This window comes from Eucyclogobius newberryi, unplaced genomic scaffold, assembly GCF_026437365.1.
Source record: "Eucyclogobius newberryi isolate DKJ021-1_F unplaced genomic scaffold, fEucNew1.0.hap1 SCAF_21, whole genome shotgun sequence".
Taxonomy (NCBI): Eukaryota; Metazoa; Chordata; class Actinopteri; order Gobiiformes; family Gobiidae; genus Eucyclogobius; species Eucyclogobius newberryi.
In genome coordinates, this window is record NW_027315846.1 from 12667741 (window position 1) to 12686124 (window position 18384).

An 18384-nucleotide genomic window follows, 5' to 3' on the forward strand; every position below is an offset into this window, starting at 1 on the left:
TATCATGTATAATAATTGCACATTAGTTTTATTGTAGTCATTATTATCTTAACACTTTCTGCTCTCTAAATCCATTAGCGCAGACGTTTAGCGCAGCCTCGCAGTCACTGATCTGTATTTCATGTTTAATTCCCTTCACTAAAGTGTCTTAAGTGGCTCTGGATTAAGACAGTGATGTTCTGAACACAGAGCAGCCATTGTTCACGCATCGTCTTTCTGCACAGCTTATTTGGCACGTCCGCCCGCCGTTACTGCCAAAGATGATGTCTGATAAAGTTGCCCGGGGAATGAAATCTGTTAGCACAAGTGTAGCTATTTTGTGACTTATAACGCTACAAAAAAAGAAAAAGCATAACAGTTGTGAACGGCTCATTTACATAAAAAAGAGGATTACAGGATGTTTATAGTGCAGTGGTGAAAATTGCATGGCTTCGTCCCACTTTGGAAAGTAATCTTCTAAAAGTGGTCCATGGAGAGGGAGATAAAGGCACGCGGGTAATAGCCGTTTAACTCAACAGCCTCTCAAACCAAGCGAGCGCATGAGCATGACAAGTGTTCAATAAATGTCCGAAACAAGACTTAAATAAAAGCTGTGTGATGTCTCTCCTGCTCACAATCAACACTGGAAACATTTACAATCCTAAATAAGACAATAAGTTAAAAAGTGAAGAATGGAGTCGTATTTATCTTGATTTGAGTGTATTTGACTATCTTAAAATGAGATTTGCCAATAGAACAAGTAAGTTTTGTTATTATTTCAGGTGTCAAAGCATTTTATTTCTCAGTTCAAGTGAGCAAAATGCTTGTCTGTTTCATATTTTAAGTAAAACTATATATTTCATGTTTGTTCCACTGCTAATCTGACTCCAAGGTAGTCAAATATACTAAAAACAAGATAAATACTACTTACTTCAAGCACTTTTTAACTTAAAACCTCAAGATGTTGCATGAACAGGAAGCTGAACCCCATGTGTAGGATATATTAGCAGGTCCAGTCAGGTACACTGTGTAACCTCTCTGCAGGAGGTGCTACCTGCTGGTCTCCATGGAGATGTCCTTACTTTACTTTTCCACAGTATGACATTAACCCTGTATCTTGCCTCTTGCATTATTACGGGCTCAAAAATACATAGAAAAACATACTTTAAATTCTTACTTTAAGTTGACTCGCCTCTCCACAGGCCTGACCTGTGACTTGGATTGGTGGAGTCAGCTGCTTGTCTCCATGGCGATAGATAAGCTTAATATCAACACTTTGGAAGATTCAAGGGAAAGCATTAGCATCCACCACAAAACCTGTTTTCTTTTTAAACTTAATTGAAGTGATAGATTCAAAAATGTGCTTTGATTGAAATAAGCAGAGCAAAGCAATAGCAAAGCATTAAAGCAAATGTTGCTCTTGCAGCTCTGGAGCGTTTAGCCGGGCTCTCTGTCAGCAGGAGGCATTATGTGTGTGGCTCAGTAAATAAAGAGTAGAAGAAGACAAACACAGACTTTAGTCCTGTGTCGCGTCGGACGTCACTCTGGTTTTGGAAATGCCACGAGAGTCTGGAGAAATAAACAGCAGCGTGCTTTGGAATAACATTACAGTGGAGTTTATGGAAACAAGGCATTCAAACCACACTGTCTGTGCAAATATACCAAGTATACATGTAAAACAGGGCTTTTAGACGAGGTGTGGGAGTTTGATGGAATATATAAGCAGCGTGCGCAACTTTAAGTCCTTTGGCATAGTAAGATTATCATTATTTTTGTGATGTCAAGTGAAGAACAGGAATATTTGTAGATGAGTGTAGAGTGTAAGTGTAGAGGACAAAAAATAATATATGTCACCTTTTACAAGTGATTATTTTAGTTTAATCCGAAGCAAATCATTTTAAAATAATCAATTGAAAAGATAAACATCCATTAATACAAAACATGTAAATAGAAAAATGTGAATTCATTCTTTTCTTCTTTTTTTTTTTTTGAAAGAGTGATTTGAGTTTAAATTTCAAGATAAATAAACAAAACACTTCAAAATCCGGACTGACTATAGTAATATCACCCACCGCCTCTTACATTTAAATGTGCAAATGAGGCCTTATGTGATGCAATTGGTGTTGATGTCTTACTACACTCTTGAGCCAGAGTGTCTAGTGTAATACATGTATTTTCTTCATCTTACATCGTGTTCTTGTACCAAAACCTCTCCATTCCAGACAATGAATAACGAAACCTGAAAAACTGAAACCGGAGTAAACTTTGAAGGACACTCCTCTCTGTCCTTATCCCGGGTGAAGTTTGACCCCGGCCACATTAATCCTGCCTCACATGGACACGGTATGGACAGTGTGGAGCTGGTGTTGTGATGGAGCGGGGATGACCCAAGGCTGAGGGGAAACGAGCCATCTGCCCCGGTGTGACAGTCACTTTAGCCCCACTGAGAGTCCATCTGTGGAGGAGGAGACCTGCTCCGAGCCCGGGCGTCAGGGCGTCAGGGCGACAGGGCGACAGGGCGACAGGGCGACAGGGCGACAGGGGCCAGACACAGACTTTATACAGCGAATACAGTATATGTCTGAGGGGTTGATAATTAAACTGCATTTTTAGGTGATGTATATTTCATTGATTTTTATCTGGCTGTTTTTGTCACATTTCAAAGTTATTTTGTCATTCAGAAAGTTCGGCTGGTCACAAACCTTAGGAATAGTAATTGGAATAAAATAAAACAAAATATTTCACTAATGTTTAAGTCCCTGAATAGTTGAATCGTGTATTTTCATACAGTAATAGTTAAAACACTAACATTTTCTATTGTGACTTTACCAAAATTTTCACTGGTTGTTTTTATGTCATTTTTATTTTTATTATCATTATCATTATCATTATCATTTTTATCATCATTATCATTTTTATTATCATTATCATTATTTCATTTATTTTACAGTGTGTACAGTCTGTTTGTATCACATTGACATCACTTTTTGTTTTTAATTCAGAAAGTGTGACAAAAAAAGGAAAATGAAAGATTTCACTGTTGATTGTTTAAGGTTGTCAAGATAATTTGATCATTTAGGCACCAGGAAAGGCAAACCCAAATGAAAAGTGTTTTTATTCCAGCTGTTTATGTCACAACATGGTTCATTTTTCCTTCAGAATGTTTGACTTGATAAGTATTGTCAGTATTGTTAAAAATCTTTCCACACCAACATGAATATTGTGATATCCCTCGGCAACGGTCATCAAGAATAACTGTAAAATGATGCTGTTCCTTCTCAATTTGAACACTACAATTGGATATTGTGCCAGCATACGACTAAAACGACTGACTGTAACACTTAAACCCTTGTGTCAATCGTCCTTGTTCAAACAGCCCTGCTCCAGACTCCGTGTTATCACCTGACCATCACCCAGCGCCTCTTAAACTAATCAAACTCATTCAAAAACACCAGTGAAACGTGGAAACGTGATCCAGTCGTGTCGAGTCTTCTCAGCGCCATCTCTCACCACCTCCGGGCCTTTTAAGCACACATTTTGGCTGGAGGATGATGAAGTCTGGTTTGATGGACCCTGATAGCTCCCGGTGGAGAAGGCAATCAAGCGGCTGGATCGCAACACGACTATTGTAACGTGTACGAGAAGGCGCGCCCACCGATAGAGACAGACACAGTTTAATACAGGTAAGAAGCTAAAGGTCGGCCCACAGAAGGAGCCTGAGTTAATATCTTATGCGCAATCACTGTCAAATGTAGTACAAGGTCTTTTAAACGTGAACGCTTGATGTTGCGTGACAGTTTAACACTCGGGTATATTTCAATTTGTTAAGCTTGAGTCGTGTTGGATTAATGCAACACTCGCTTTGAGGTTAGACAACTCCATAATGAAGAAGGTGGAAGAAGTACTCGGTTGTGGTACTTAAGTAAAAGTGCAGATACTGAGGCAAAAAAAAGCACATACCAAAAAGTAAAAGGACATTTAAAAAAGTATTTCAAACAGATTTTTAGAACTGTTAAAGTGTTAAATGAAGCGATTTTGATAACGAATTGAGCTGATCTTTGGTCAACTGTAGCTATTTAAGTCAATTTCCTAATTTTTCAAGTTGATTTTATGGATGTATTTTTGTTGCTCAAAGCTGGGGCTTGAACTCACAACCTGTATTCATGTTGTCGCCATGAACGTGCTGTAAAACCACACAAAAAGCACTTTCTACTTCAAAAATATGGTGGAGTAGAAAGTACAGATACCTGCTCCCAAATGTAAAGCAAAAGTAAAACGTATCAACTGTAAAAATGACTTAAAGGTGGAATGGACGATTTTTTTCAGCAGATTTTTTATCATATTTCCTCGTGGCGTGGATAAATCATTTGTCCTTCCACGTATCAATCATAAAACGCACCTATCGCTCACCTGCAGCCGCGTCAGGCTCGCCCCCACGTTTCCGCGTGCCTAAGCGCATGGATCTATCATAATATAGTTCCCTCAGTGTACGGGGCAAAATGAAGACGGAGAAAGACAGTTCGAGCTGACGCAGAAGTGGACAGAAATCTACGGGAGACGAGCGATGTGATGCGCTCCGTTGCGCTAATAAACAAACGCATGTGTGTGTTGTATCAGTCCGCACGGGGGAGTGCACATGCGCACTTCCGCCTGCGTTCTCAAATCGCCGAAAAATTGTCCATACCGCCTTTAAGTAAAGCACAGATACCTTACATTTCTACTCAAGTACATGACTTCCACTTTTGTTACTTTCCACCAATGTAAATAACACTTTAAATAACAGCAATTTTAGTTCATGAATCATAAATCTCGGCGTCTCTCTTCGTCCGCTCATGGTTTCAACCTCCTTCTAACTATTAGCTTTCTCAAACAATCTTAAGCATGAACTTGAAATGCAACTCTTAAACTACGCTGAAGCACGGATCATCTTCACTCTGCGTGTGTGGGTTTCGAGCCGCCATATTGGACACACAAATAAGTGTTATCCTTACAAATGCCTTGACATAGTCTCCCACATGTTTCTGCCAACACTTTCCAATAATAACTATCTGTCAGTACAGCAGTATATTTCTTTGAATAGACTCCCACCACTGCACGGTTTTAAGAGTCATTTAAGTGTCAGATTGTCTCCAGAACACAAGGCACACAAAACATCTGCCATTCTCTCCGCACAAAGTAAGTATTTTCAACAACATGGACGGCGTAAACAATGTCAGAATATCACTTTAAACACCTTGAATAAATGACTTCTTGAATTGCAGAGAATATAAAAGGGGCTTGGTAGAAAATGTCAAATACGGCGCAGACGGAGAAAACGTTTAAGGATTGATCCGTGTGGTTTTCGTGTCGGCTTCGAAAAACAAAGAGCAACACAAACACGCTAAGCCCAACAAGCCAAACTATCCAATTATGTGCTCCCCCGGAAAACAAAAGCAAATTATTTCAAATAGAGAAGGCGGCGTATTGTCCGAGCAGGCGTGACACCAGACGAAAAACAAATCATTGAATCGTGTCACGTTTAAGGCGGGTGTTCTTGGACAGAGTGGCCATCGTGCCTCGGAGCAATGCACTTCCGGCACATTGAAAGTTAACGCATAAGGAGACGTCCGAGTCTTTGTCGAATTGATGCTTTGTGCAGACTTGGAGAGGTCAAAAACAGCCGCGAAAATGTCAGACACGTGTATTGGATGGAGATGAGAAACGACTTGTTTTATTCTGGTCCGCCGCGTTGAAATGAAAGTAAAAACTACCAGAGCATTCAATAATTGTGTTAATTTGCGCTACGGAGAGCAAATAACAGTAGTAATAGCGAGTAATGCAGTCCGTCATGTCTTAAAATCAAATGCTTGACGTAAATGTTTGCCAAAAGTCTGGTTACGCACGGTGAGAGCTGATTTTTGTATTTATAGCTGCAAAGGTGATGGTGCGAGAGCTAAATTCCTAGACATGCCTAAACGTTCTTTGTATATTTGAGTGGTTTGGCAAAGACGATTGGAGTTTTTGATTGTTTAGTGCATGTAAACGTAGCGTCTGTCAGTGTCACCGTGAGTGCGAGGTAGAGAATGATTGATGCACTGTAAATGTTGGCGTGGCAGGACTTTTAGCTCTGCGTTTCGATCCTACCTGCGGGCGGGGCGGTGGGCAGTCGGGCCGCGGCGACGTACAGAGGCAGCAGGACGCAGCAGAGCCAGACGGGGCGCCACAGAGCTGTCATTCCTCCAGACGATGGGGCAAGGCGGCGCGGAGCAGCGAGGCCCAGCTCAGAGCTCATCCTGCAGGCTCATTCTGTCCACAACCTCCTGCCTCCAGCGCCAGGAGAACGCACCGGGAGAACGCACCGGGGCTCCTGCAACGAGAAAGACGTAACCAGGTCAGGGGCAGTGCAGCTTAAGCTTCACAGAAAACATGTAAATGCACTAGTTATCTAAATAGTAGAGGCAGAGCAAAGGAAGCAAGGTGTTAGTTACAAGTAGTTGTCAAGATTATTCCGTTAAATGTGATTATTCAGATTACAATACAAAAATGAATATCAATTTTTTTTCTTTTTAATTCAATCTGAACTCCAAAAAAGTGCACTTCAATATAAAGTGCTTTTTATGTGGCAGTTTGTATCAAAATAACTGGATTTCACTTTTGTTATTGTGAATAATTGTTGTATTATGATGTTTCTTCTCACAATAACAGTGACATTAAAATTCAATATTGTGACATCCTCAGTTGCAAGTTTGTTTTGTTCAGCAACAGTCAAACTTCAACCAATGAAAACTAAACTGAACTATTTTGGTAAAATATCTATCTAATAATTGTGATTTTTCTGACAAGCATTGCAATTACAATTCAAATTGTGTTCATGTTTGTACGTTCACATTTTAAAACCAGCAGCATTAACATTTGAGAGACATTTGAAATCTGACCTGAGAGAATCTGATGTATTTGAGGACATGTAAACTAAAGGGTTTCAACATGTTTTACACAGAATTAGACAAGATCATTAAAGGTTTACAAAATGAAATGATCTTAGCTTAATAATTACTGTTGTTGCCATTTGCTAATTACTATTCAAATTGCGATTTTGATTTAATTGCGCCTAAAACTACACAAAACAGTGTTATTATATATAACCTATTTATGTTTTCAACTTATATTTCCATTTTCAAGTTTTACCCCACTTTAGTCTGGATTTAGACCAAATACATTTTTTATTTTAGTCCCAAGTTTTAACTGAAATTAATCAGGAATTTCAGCTTCCTGTTTGTAGGTGCCATTTTGAGTATGTTATTGCTATGATAAGCATGCTCATTATTCATCACTCTGAAACCCCAGGCAAAGGCAATGAATGCACAAAGAACAATTTCTGCACCTGCTCCACACTTTGACCTGACATTCTTCACAGATTTGACGGATTAGAGCGGAAATCCTTCTTTACTGGATTTTGCAGAAACTTTCCCCTCTTTCTGCTCTTGTTAAAACATCAACAAAAATATTTGCCATTCACTTTTAAATCAGCTTTGCACACAAACGCTAAATCCGGAATCCAATTAACTGCAACGCAAACAGACCGGAGCAAGAGTTGGAGCATGCAAACGACGAGAGCCCGTCATTCCTTCGACGTGACTCTTATGAGGCTGTCGCACGTGGTTTAGCATCAGATTGACACCCGTTGGCCGATCTGGCTGAAGGACGAGGAATGCAGGAGCGCGAGTATCCGTAGGCAAAGAAGAGAAGGCGCTCGGTTCGCTGTTTATTTAAGGAGGAATGTAACGCACCGGGATTGAGTGCAGAGAGAGAACGGGCGCAGTGAAACAAACTCACCCACCGCTGACAGGCTGGTGCCACATTCGCACACTAAATGGAAACTAAAATGCACTTAAAATGTATATGTTTATGTTAACCTCATGTGTCTGTAGATGCGTGACTCTGTACCATTTGATTGATATTATACTGTACAGATGAGTGCCAAAATAACTATAAGGCGCACTTAAAAGCCTTTAATGTTCTCAAAAAAGGACACTGCGCCTTATAACCTAGTGCGCCTTATACATGGATTAATTCTGGTTGTGCTTATTGACCTTTGTGTGGTTTTGTTTCCCTTAATGCGCCTGATAGTCCTTTTTTATAGCCTTATATATGAAAAATGATCGAAAATAGACCATTCATTGACAGTGCGCCTTATAGTGCGGAAAATACGGTAATTTAGTTTTTTCAAATCCACTAAACTTGAGTTGATATTACCTGTACGATCTATTGCAGTGGTTCTCAAACTGTAGTACGTACACGGAAGTCCAAATATTTGCTGAATTGGAGTGAGTTTAATCCACTATTTGTCTTCCTTTGATTTAGTCCTGGTTTAGAACTTGTAAAGTAATTGTCTAGTCCTACTTTAGATCGGGTTCAGCTCTGGAATCATCCTGTTTTAGACCTGGTTTACATCTGGTGGTACTCAGAAGGCAAATTACTGTCCACGGCTGTAGCTTGAGAACCACTGCTCTATTGCGTTGCTACTTTTACATTATGGATTTAACTTGGCTTAGCATAAAATTACAAGATCATTTGCTGAACCTCTCAAACCGATATGTTACGCGCCCATTTGCTTCGTTATAGACTCATCTTTCCCACAAGTAAACGCTTCTTGTTTGTGTATTGTGTACCATTTCTGCAGCCAGTATTTCTAAATGACATATTTGTTCATACAATTTGCCATGTTTTTACTTTTCTACAATACGGATCCAAGATTATACAGCACTTCAATACTTCTAATACCGATATTTGCTGTTCTTTACCCACCTCCCGCAGGGTTAGAGTCCTACACACGTATCTCTGTGTGGGACGTCCCGCCTGCTGTAACGAGGGCTAAAGGGTCTGCACACAGGGCCGTATTGTGCGCTGTTGGTCCGGGCGCAGAGTGTTGTCTTAAGTTTTCCGGGTGTTTTTCTTTCCCCATGAGGAGCATGCGACCGACCCGCTCTGAGGCCAGCGCACACAGAAGCACGTCTGTGTTTCCAAACGGTCACTGTCTCCAAACTCGCATTCAGCTTTGTGTGGCTCAACATAACCTTGTATCGAAAGAGTGCCGTTAGATTTTTGTGTTAGAATGAGCCATGTACAGCTGTATGGGTTCAATTACAGCCACACAACAATTACAACTACTTCTATTACTGTAAAAGAGTTGTTTGGTCCGCTACAGCCTCACTGCCCACTGCTGGTCACACAGAGACTGAAATATGACACACATCTTCTCTGTGGTAAATGTACTGTTCTGGGAGTACAATTATCTAACTAAATATTCATCTACCACTGCCATTATTCTGACTGCCTTCTCTGTACTTTACTGTGTATACGGTAAAAGTACTAATTAAGATATTCTGTGCCAGGAATGTTCCGCAGAAAGACATAAAACATAACCAACTCCATTGAGACAAGTTACAAGTCAGATATATGCAAAGGTGTTCCACTTCACAGTAAGAATTCATGTTTTTCAAGTTCTTTTCAAGCAATAACGACATCTTTATTACTAATACTTTATTGTCAAAACGTGCTCGTCATAAAACCACATCTCACTGATTCACCATGTCATTTAGAACAAAGAACATACTTATTACTAGTATTATTATTAATTACAGAATGGCTTTTGTAATGTTATCTTAGCTCAGGAAAGCTATGTCTCATTTCATTTCACAATTTACAGCTGGAATCAAACATGGGAATATTTGGCACGAAAGCAATAGCACAATTATTGGAACCAGAAACGCACACGGTGAAAGTTTTGTCTCCACCGTCTCTTCTGCAATCATCGCTAATCAACTTTGTAGTAAACTTGGAAAGCGACAGCGTTTGAATTTTTCGTTAATGGTCACTAATTAGGCATGATGACACGGGCTTCAAACTGATAGTGACTCACCAAGCAAAACAACATAATTAAGATATAATATAATTCAGTCACGTGTAATATATTCAACATATACAACTAGCAAAGTTTCAGGAAGAAGCCATGGATACTCTATGATGCTCAACTTGATGTAGTGAAAGTACTTTTTAGAGCATCTGTATTTTAAGTTCCACCCCCAACTCATAACTAGAGTTGTCAAGATGATTCTGTTTATCGATAATCGTGATTATTCAGGTCACAATGTAATCGTAAGAATTTTAAAAAAAATGTATAATCGTGACCAAAATAGACCTAAATGTAAAGATTATTTTTTTAATCTGATGTTTTTTGTCATATTTAACTTTATTTCGTCTTTCAGAAAGTTTTAGAAAGCTGCTCACAAACTTGAGGAACCACGGGAATGAAAGAAAATGCAATATTTCACTGTTGTTTGATTACAGTCTCAATAATTCTGGATGATTGTTGAATTCAGATGTTTTTCCTCACAATAATCGTAACACTACTCACATCTCTTCACTTTTAGTTGAATAAACTCCTCTATTTTAAACAACAAAGCGTGAATAGTGACACAGGCCAGCTGAAAGGCCATTACCAGTGCTACTTAAACACACTACAATCTGCATATTTGCTTAACCAAACGAGGCCCTAATGTTTTACAGTGTACAAACTCAAACTATCACCACTACCATTAATATACAACTAACAAATCCAAATAATTTACCAAACAAGACTTACTCAAGCCCCCAAACACTAAAGATGATGAGCCACGGCTTTACACGCTGAGTGGGGGAGTTCAAAGTGTTTTGTTGCCAATATTTTTGAAGGCATAAAGAGGAAAGCCACGCTCTGATGTGAATAATACATGAACATGAATCATGCAGCAGCAGCAGGAGTGTGTGCGCGTTGTAGTGGCTCGGAGGCAGCTTTTAAACACTGGTTCAAATCCCTGTTAGTCACATCACAGTTACACCTCGGCGCTGTGTCACGGCCGCTCAATAATTCAGCCATCAGCAAGAGAACGAGGGGATGAACTTTCTATTAGTCCGTTTAACTTGAAAGGAAAGTGCATAATGACTGTGTGAAGAAGATTGTCCGAAACTGATCAATCCTGAGGCAAATAGTAAGAACACGTTTGTCATTTCAGGAGCAATTTCAAGACAATTCTGCTGCGATTTTACAGAGCTAACCATGTGTTTTTAGATCAAACTTAAATAAACTAGTTCTACAGTAATGCTTCATCATACGTTACAGTTGCACGCAGTGAAACAAACGAAACTTCAGCAATAATCTTCATTGGATTGTGCTTTGTCTTTTTTACTGCGTCCGTGAAACCAGTGAAACTCACGTGGGAAAAGTGACACGAAGCTGTGTTAGCGAAAGTACTGCACCCTTTGAAACAGATCCAAGGTCTGTTGAGTCCTGTTGCTATAGCGACAGAGATGCGACTGAACCACTTCTGTCAAGGTCAATATAAGGAACGACGCCCTTTTTCTTCAGATTAGCAGAAGCTTCTGTCTGGTAGAATGGGACCTATACCTGGTACTTTACTTCACACTGGTCCTGGTTTTAGTCCTAATGTAGATTTGCTTTGATCCTTTTCTGTTCCTGGTTTAATTCTAGTCCATCGTCCAGCTTTAAGTCCAGGATTAGTCCCAGTTTGAGCCCATTTTTATTGTGGAGGAGGTGCGAATTTGAATGATCAATACCACAAAAAAGTTCAGCAATATTTGAGTTTTTATCATCACTACCACCACTTTTAGTACAACTTCTACTACACATCAAAATCCGACTCGACCCACAACGCACAAACCCACCATTTTACTTTATCTTTCACCTATTGAAAGATTTTATACTTTAAACTTTTATACTTTTATACTTATGGAAGTACATAAACTGCAAGGAATGAACTGTAGTAAAACAAACCAATGGGTGCATTCACTCTTGCACATCAAAACTAGGACTAAACCAGGACAAAAAAACCTGGAACTAAACCAGGACTAGAACATGACCAAACCACGTCGACATCGAGACCAAACTGGGCTCAATCCAGGCCCAAAACCAGAAACAAGTGTGAACGCGCTGTTAAAATCTTCGCCAAGTCCCAGATTTGTGGACTCACTTTGAGGCATTAACTTGTTATTAAACCAGTGAGTCAAACTGAGCAGACCGAACACATTATGAGAGCTGAGGGCTAAATTAAACAGACGCAGTGGGGAGGCAAGTCGACTGCCACTCATAACACGGCTCAATATTAACAGCACAGTGAGACTTCTGTCAAATGAAACTACAGCTCAGCCCCGCAACATTACATTACAGGCCCATGAGGACGGCAAAGTACCACCTGCGACATATTCTCTTTTGATAAACGGTAGAATTAGCAAAACAAAGTACCTCGAGCCAATTTGGAAAAGACAGTCATTTGGAGCTGAAATGTGCGAATGATTTTGGCAGTGATTGGAAATGAGCGAAAGTGGTGATTTTGCAGGTCAATGGAGGAAGATTGATTTATTCATCTATTAGTGTTTGGAGATTTAGGTGGTACACAAAGAAGAATGGAATTTGGCTAATTTGCATGACATTATGGTAATGTTGTATTGTGCAAAGACAGCGGTGCACATACGAGGCATTAGTGCGTATTTGTTCTAGGGAGTTGCATTACTTTTCCCCATTAAAAAAAAAATATATACACATACAACAGCTGAAATATGTACTGTGCAAAAATAACCAAAAATACCCTGCGCAAAAGGTGTTCGAAAATACAAATGTGTCAGAAAATTAGGAGAACATTAAGATTGAAGTGATTACAACACTTTATTCCAGATGTTTTGACTTTAAAAACAACTCTTAAATAGCATACACTTTCGACAGATGTGTTCATAAACTAATGCAGTTGACAGCTGTGTGCCACTCATCATAGCGTAGCAAGTTATTTTGAGGTTTTTTTTTTGTTTTGTTTTTTACCCAAAGCCGTTATTAGACAGTGAAAGACAGTGTGAAATGGGGATGAGAGAGACGGGGAGGACATGCAGCACATTGTCAGAGTACTGCGGCAGGCTGCATTTGGAGCCTGGCATACGTGTGCTGTGCCCTAACCACTCCACCACCGGGCAGCACAGCAATTACTAAAGTCAAATCTGGTTTAACGGTGCCTCAGTTTCTCCTCTGAACTCCTCTTCTCCGCTGTTTCTGTCTCCTATCATCATCCGCTCACCGCCGCTCACGCCTCTGACAAGTGAAGGGGCCTAAAGCCGGGCTGAGTGGCCAGAAAGCCCCATCTGAGAGCCCCATCTGAGAGCCCCATCTGAGAGCCCCATGTGAAAGCCCCATGTGAAAGCCCCATGTGAAAGCCCCATCTGAAAGCTATTCAAGAGGTTCAGAAGTGGAGAGATGAGTGATGGTGCGCGCGGGGCAGAGGAGCGCGCGGCTGTCTTATACACGCTCATTCTAAGGCGCGGGGAAGGAAGGAGCGGCTCCTGGATGAACTTCAGAGATGATCACTGCGTGTTCTGGGGGGGAAACGGAGAGGGAAACGGAGGGGGAAACGGAGGGGGAAACGGAGGGGCTCGGCTGATGCGTAATTCATTTTTTTTTCTGCTAATGGGAAGACGTCACCGACGCAGCGAGGGAAAGCGTGCTCACGTTGATGCAAGAATATAGCCTGAAGTGGGAGAAAAAAGTTGATTTAAAATGATTTGGCCCTTGATTTGTCATTTTTGCATTAGGTGCTGATGTAAAGGGGGTGTAGTTAATGATTCCAAACAGACAAATTCAATTGTTGCAAAGCTTTCACGAAAAAAAAGTATTTTAAATGTTGGTGGTCAAATGGACAAGAATATCTATTAATTCTAACCAGCAGCAGCAAGAAAACTATCTAATTTTGAAGGAATATAATCAAGCACGTTGATGCACACGATGGAACTGTGTAACTTAATTGTAGTACTCTTTATTTGTGCGTATTTTTTTAATATCAAGGCGTTGCATTTGAAGTTTCCCAAAAGCAAGACAAACCGCACAATTTTGCCATAAAAAAACACGACTTAGATCCCAACATCATCTGCACGTTCCTCTGCATCAACGATCCCAAACTGTACGTGTCTTTATGATCAGCAGCTGTTCATAATAATACTCATAATAATAATAATGTAAAGACCATAGTGTGATTTAGATGGGAGTGAGATCAGATGCGCCCTATACATAACCCATACATAATAATGAAACAACTTTACGCACAGGGCAAAAGTAATAAGACATGTTTGGAATAAATATGACTGAATACAGTTCTGAAATATGTATTAAAAATCATTTGAGTATTGGAAAAGTACTTGAGCCAGCGGTGCGTGGTTCCATTCCACCCCGTGCCACAATTACGCGCACGCCAAATTGATCTTTTGACGCATATTATCCCCATTTTGTGAGGCAACGGTTACGCACAGATTGAGGGACCGGGGACGCGCCACCTGTGCCTCTGCCGCGCGCCCTATCACCGCGGCGTCACCCTGCGGGAGATCACACCAAACCTGTCTGACTCCCATGCACGAGGAAGTGAAAGCAATATTCTCCTTAGACGATACATGAAAAATAAGGAATAGCAGGACAGGTACTTACTAAGGAGTCCCACTTGCACTGTGTCTTTCAATAATGGAAAAGCAAATGTTTAAATCCAAAAACTGTATTAAAAAAAAAAAAAAAAAAAAATCCGTAATTCCTTGCTTGACTTTTTCTTTTTCAATGTTGTGATAAAGTCCTCTATTATCCACGTCCCGATCCGCTGCCGTTGTTCTCTCAAAAAGCCTAGAACTTCTCCTTCAACTCAATCCCGGGTCCGCGCGGCTGTCCACAGTGTCCAGGCGTCCGGACCATCCTCCCCCTCCGCGGGTGTTTGTGGAGCTGTGTGCGTGGACGCGGCGGCGGACACCCTTTGAGTTGGATGCGGCGGGCGGGCGGGCGGGCGCGTGGAGATGTCTGCGTGGTCTGCGCGAGCGGAGTGCGGTGCCACGGATCAGCCTCGCGCGCTCTGTGGCTCCGCTCCGCTGCGCGCGGTGAAGTACTACGAGCCGCCGCTGGATCCACGCAGCGGCTAGCGGAGGACAGCACGGCCAGTTCCGCTGGGAGTCTACAAAATAAAGGCGCGTCTGGAAGGGAGGACCTCATGACGCACAGCGGGCCGCAGAGAGGCGAGTGCGCAACAGCCAAATATGGGATAATGTGAATGTCGCACAGTTGATTGCACGTAAATCTATTGTTATGCACACATTTTAGTTGTTTATAGTTTTTTTTTTTTTAAAAAGAGAAAGAGTTCAGATAAACTTAAAGGACGCAACACGTGCTCATACCTGCACATGTGATCCACTACAAGTTTCTCATCTTCTTCTATTCTCACTCTCATCTTTCTTTTTGTATTTACTAGAGACTACTTCTAAAAAAAAATACCACCAGGCTGTAAAACAAATCAAAAATCATTTCAATAGACTCGTGCGTCAAATAGGTCACAGTTGTGCTTTTATTCTGAAGGCTTGGTGATGCCTCTTTTTCCGTTCTGCGCTGAGCTGTAGTTGGAGCTGGTGACCGCTGGCTGCTCTGTGCCTGCGGGACACGCACAGCAGCTCTGCGGGCTCAGGGGGATCACATTACGGCCCAGCGCACCTCGAGGGGCCGCTGCAGGCGTGAGACGCGGTCAAAGCGCCTCCCACCACCGCACTCCTGTCCATGAGGAGTGGAGAACGAAAAGGCAATTACCAAAGCATCATGGGTGATAATTTAATGTATAGTAATGTGATACACTGAGGTTTATTTATTTATCTTTCTTTTTACATGGGCTGAATATATGATGCTCTTCACTTCTGACAGTCTGATGTCCTCAAAGCTATGCCACAGGACTTATTTAAAGGAATCCAGGGTTCCAAGAGCCAAATGGACTCTTTGTCCATTTGTCTCTTTGTCTATGGAGTCTTTATTTATACAGGCTATATTTGTTTTAGTCAAACCTTTAGGCATACGTGGATTTAAGTAAAAGTGTTTCATTCTAACATTTGAAAAATATTAATCTGTGCCTACTGTTTGCTGAGGACATATTACATTATTTCCAATGCACCTTAATTGTTTTCAGTTCATAATCTTTAGGCTATCTCAATGAAATTGACAGGTTTTAACATTATTCTTCATTTAATTTTCCCATCAAAAGATCGCATAAGAACAGGGATTTTTTTTTTTTCTTTTACTGACTTAAGAAATATGTTTTTAAAACCTTTTTAATACTAGCACACTCAATTCAATGTCCTTGTGCCTTTCTAAACCTCTGAAGCAGAGTGCTAATGAGTCCATATTGTTCCAAAGTCATAAAAAGATTAACCCCAAAGCAACATTTAAGAGGAAGGTGAAGTGTGCCATGTTGAAGTGAATTACTGTTAAATGATCTTTAAACAGGAGTCCACTCTGAGCTAACAGCTAATTACCGCTGTCAGGACAGAGGTGACGGTCTCAAACAACACATCAATTACCATCACGTCATAAAGTGTTTTTTAGCAGACGTTTTATGATGCCATAAAGCAGTTTGGCGCTGAGCTGAGAGTGGCGAGTGCCCTGTCTCTGCAGTGGGCCCCAGGACAAGAGGGCGAGAGGTGATTTGTGACCAAAACACAGTCAACGCGCCATAAATGAGTGTAAATTACAAGAGGGACAAGACAGTTCACCTGCAGCAATTAGTCTGGAAATTTGTGTGGAAAACTAAGATCTAGAGTCCCAATTTAGGGTTGTGCAATTGAACGTTTGATCCATTTGAGATTCAATCATTTCAAATCCTCAATGAGAAGTTTGGGGAGTTTTCATCGAGAGCACTACAGCAAATGTTCTGACTCAGACAGAAATACATTTGACTATTTTAGACATGTGACTGTATGTTAAAGGGATACAAGTTTTTGGGGAAAAAACACTGAAAGTCATATTTATTTGTTTATAATCAGAAAAACTAAAGTTGAACCAAAAATGAGGGAAAACCATTAGTTTTGCCATATCGCTCAGCCCCTATTTTATACTTAACTTGTATCTAATTTGCCCTTTTTTATTATTATTATTTATTGATATAGACTGAACCGTGATGAAAATAGAAATAAAAATGCAAACTTCAGTGCTCGTTGCATGGTGGTATAGTAGTTTAAGGCATTGCACATGAGCATCTACCATTTGCAGAATGTCTCTATTGCCTCTTTCCCCATGTCACGCTTCAGTTGTCCTGTCAAATAAAGCTTTCAGACCAGAAATTCTTTACAAAATAAAACTAAATCCATCTAATTTAGGTGCAAGAATATTTGAGAAACGTTGCAAGGTGCCGCTCCAAAATGTGCAGGTTAAACTATTATTATTCACAGTGACACAGCTTATTCACATATTGTTTTTGTCAAACTTAAATGTCACTTCTAGCATGATGTGGGTGTAATTTACTCAGGTGTGTAACGTCATGAGATGTTAGTAAGAGAAGATGGATGTGTCCTGACCTGCAGTGACTCCCCACTGTCTGATCTTTAACAAATGTGCTCTGGAATGAGAGGCATGTGTAAAGGGAACTTGTTTCAACTAAAATGCCATCAAACATTACTTATAAAAAAAGATAGAATCAGTAATAAGGTTAATGCAATGGTTATGGTCACATAAACACACAAATTAAACCGGAGAGAGAAATGCTGGAATAATTATCCTAAAATGTTCTTCTCTCAATTTGTGGATTCAACCAATAGGGCAAACATAATGAAGAATTTACTTTTAAGAGCTTTTAATTATGTTTTAATTGTTTTCCATTCGCTTTTTACCCACTAAAAGTTATATTTAGAGTGATTCATACATGAGGAATCTTTATTCTCCTGCAATGAAAACAACATTACACTGGTAGCGCTTTGGATCAGTATTGCAGTTTATTTTTTTTAAGGATGATTTTGGCCCATAGCCTTTATCAGACAGGATAGTAGAGCAAAACATGGGAATGAGACTGGGGAAAGACAATGCAGCAAATTGTTGAGAGAAGATAATTTTTGCAATTTCAAACCATCAACAGATATTAAAGACATAACTCTAAAGCAGACAATGGCAAAAGACACACTTATTTTATATTTTTTGTCTTTCTTATTAAACAGTAACATAATAGATCATTATTTTACATTTTGTTCATTGTAAAGTGCAATATTGGTTGGTTAAGAAACTGGTCCATTGACTTCCTATGTATGACCACATGTCTGAATTTGTTTGAATAATCGCAAGCGAGCGCACAGAAGTGGGCGGGAATACAGGGTAGGTGAAAACAGAACTTTTACTTTTTTACAGGATAACTCAAACATGAATCTAAATACAGCTTTGAGTAAGTTCTTGATGAGGGAACAACATTATAACATTATATATTTACTTATGTCTCCTTTAACTACATAAATGTGCATTGGGAAGACTCATCATTAGTTTGTGTTTATTTGAATAGGACACGGGACAACAGGTTTTTACAACAGGTGTGGTGGGTCACTCGGATAATGAAAAAACAA

The 18384-nt window shown here is 40.2% G+C and overlaps 2 protein-coding genes across 9 annotated transcripts in view; both read right to left on the reverse strand.

Moving 5' to 3' along the window:
• fgfr3 (fibroblast growth factor receptor 3) overlaps positions 1-6302 on the reverse strand; it is an 83711-nt gene extending 77409 nt beyond the window's left edge. For all 8 annotated transcript variants that reach the window (XM_072457352.1, XM_072457350.1, XM_072457351.1 and 5 more), the window contains exon 1: positions 6103-6302. In XM_072457352.1, coding sequence (XP_072313453.1) covers positions 6103-6250 — 148 coding nt within the window. In that variant the 5' untranslated portion in view covers positions 6251-6302. The remainder of the gene's footprint in view (positions 1-6102) is intronic.
• Positions 1-18384, reverse strand: part of ndufaf1 (NADH:ubiquinone oxidoreductase complex assembly factor 1) — a 299207-nt gene that overhangs the window by 152169 nt on the left and 128654 nt on the right. The gene's annotated exons all lie outside the window — the stretch shown is intronic.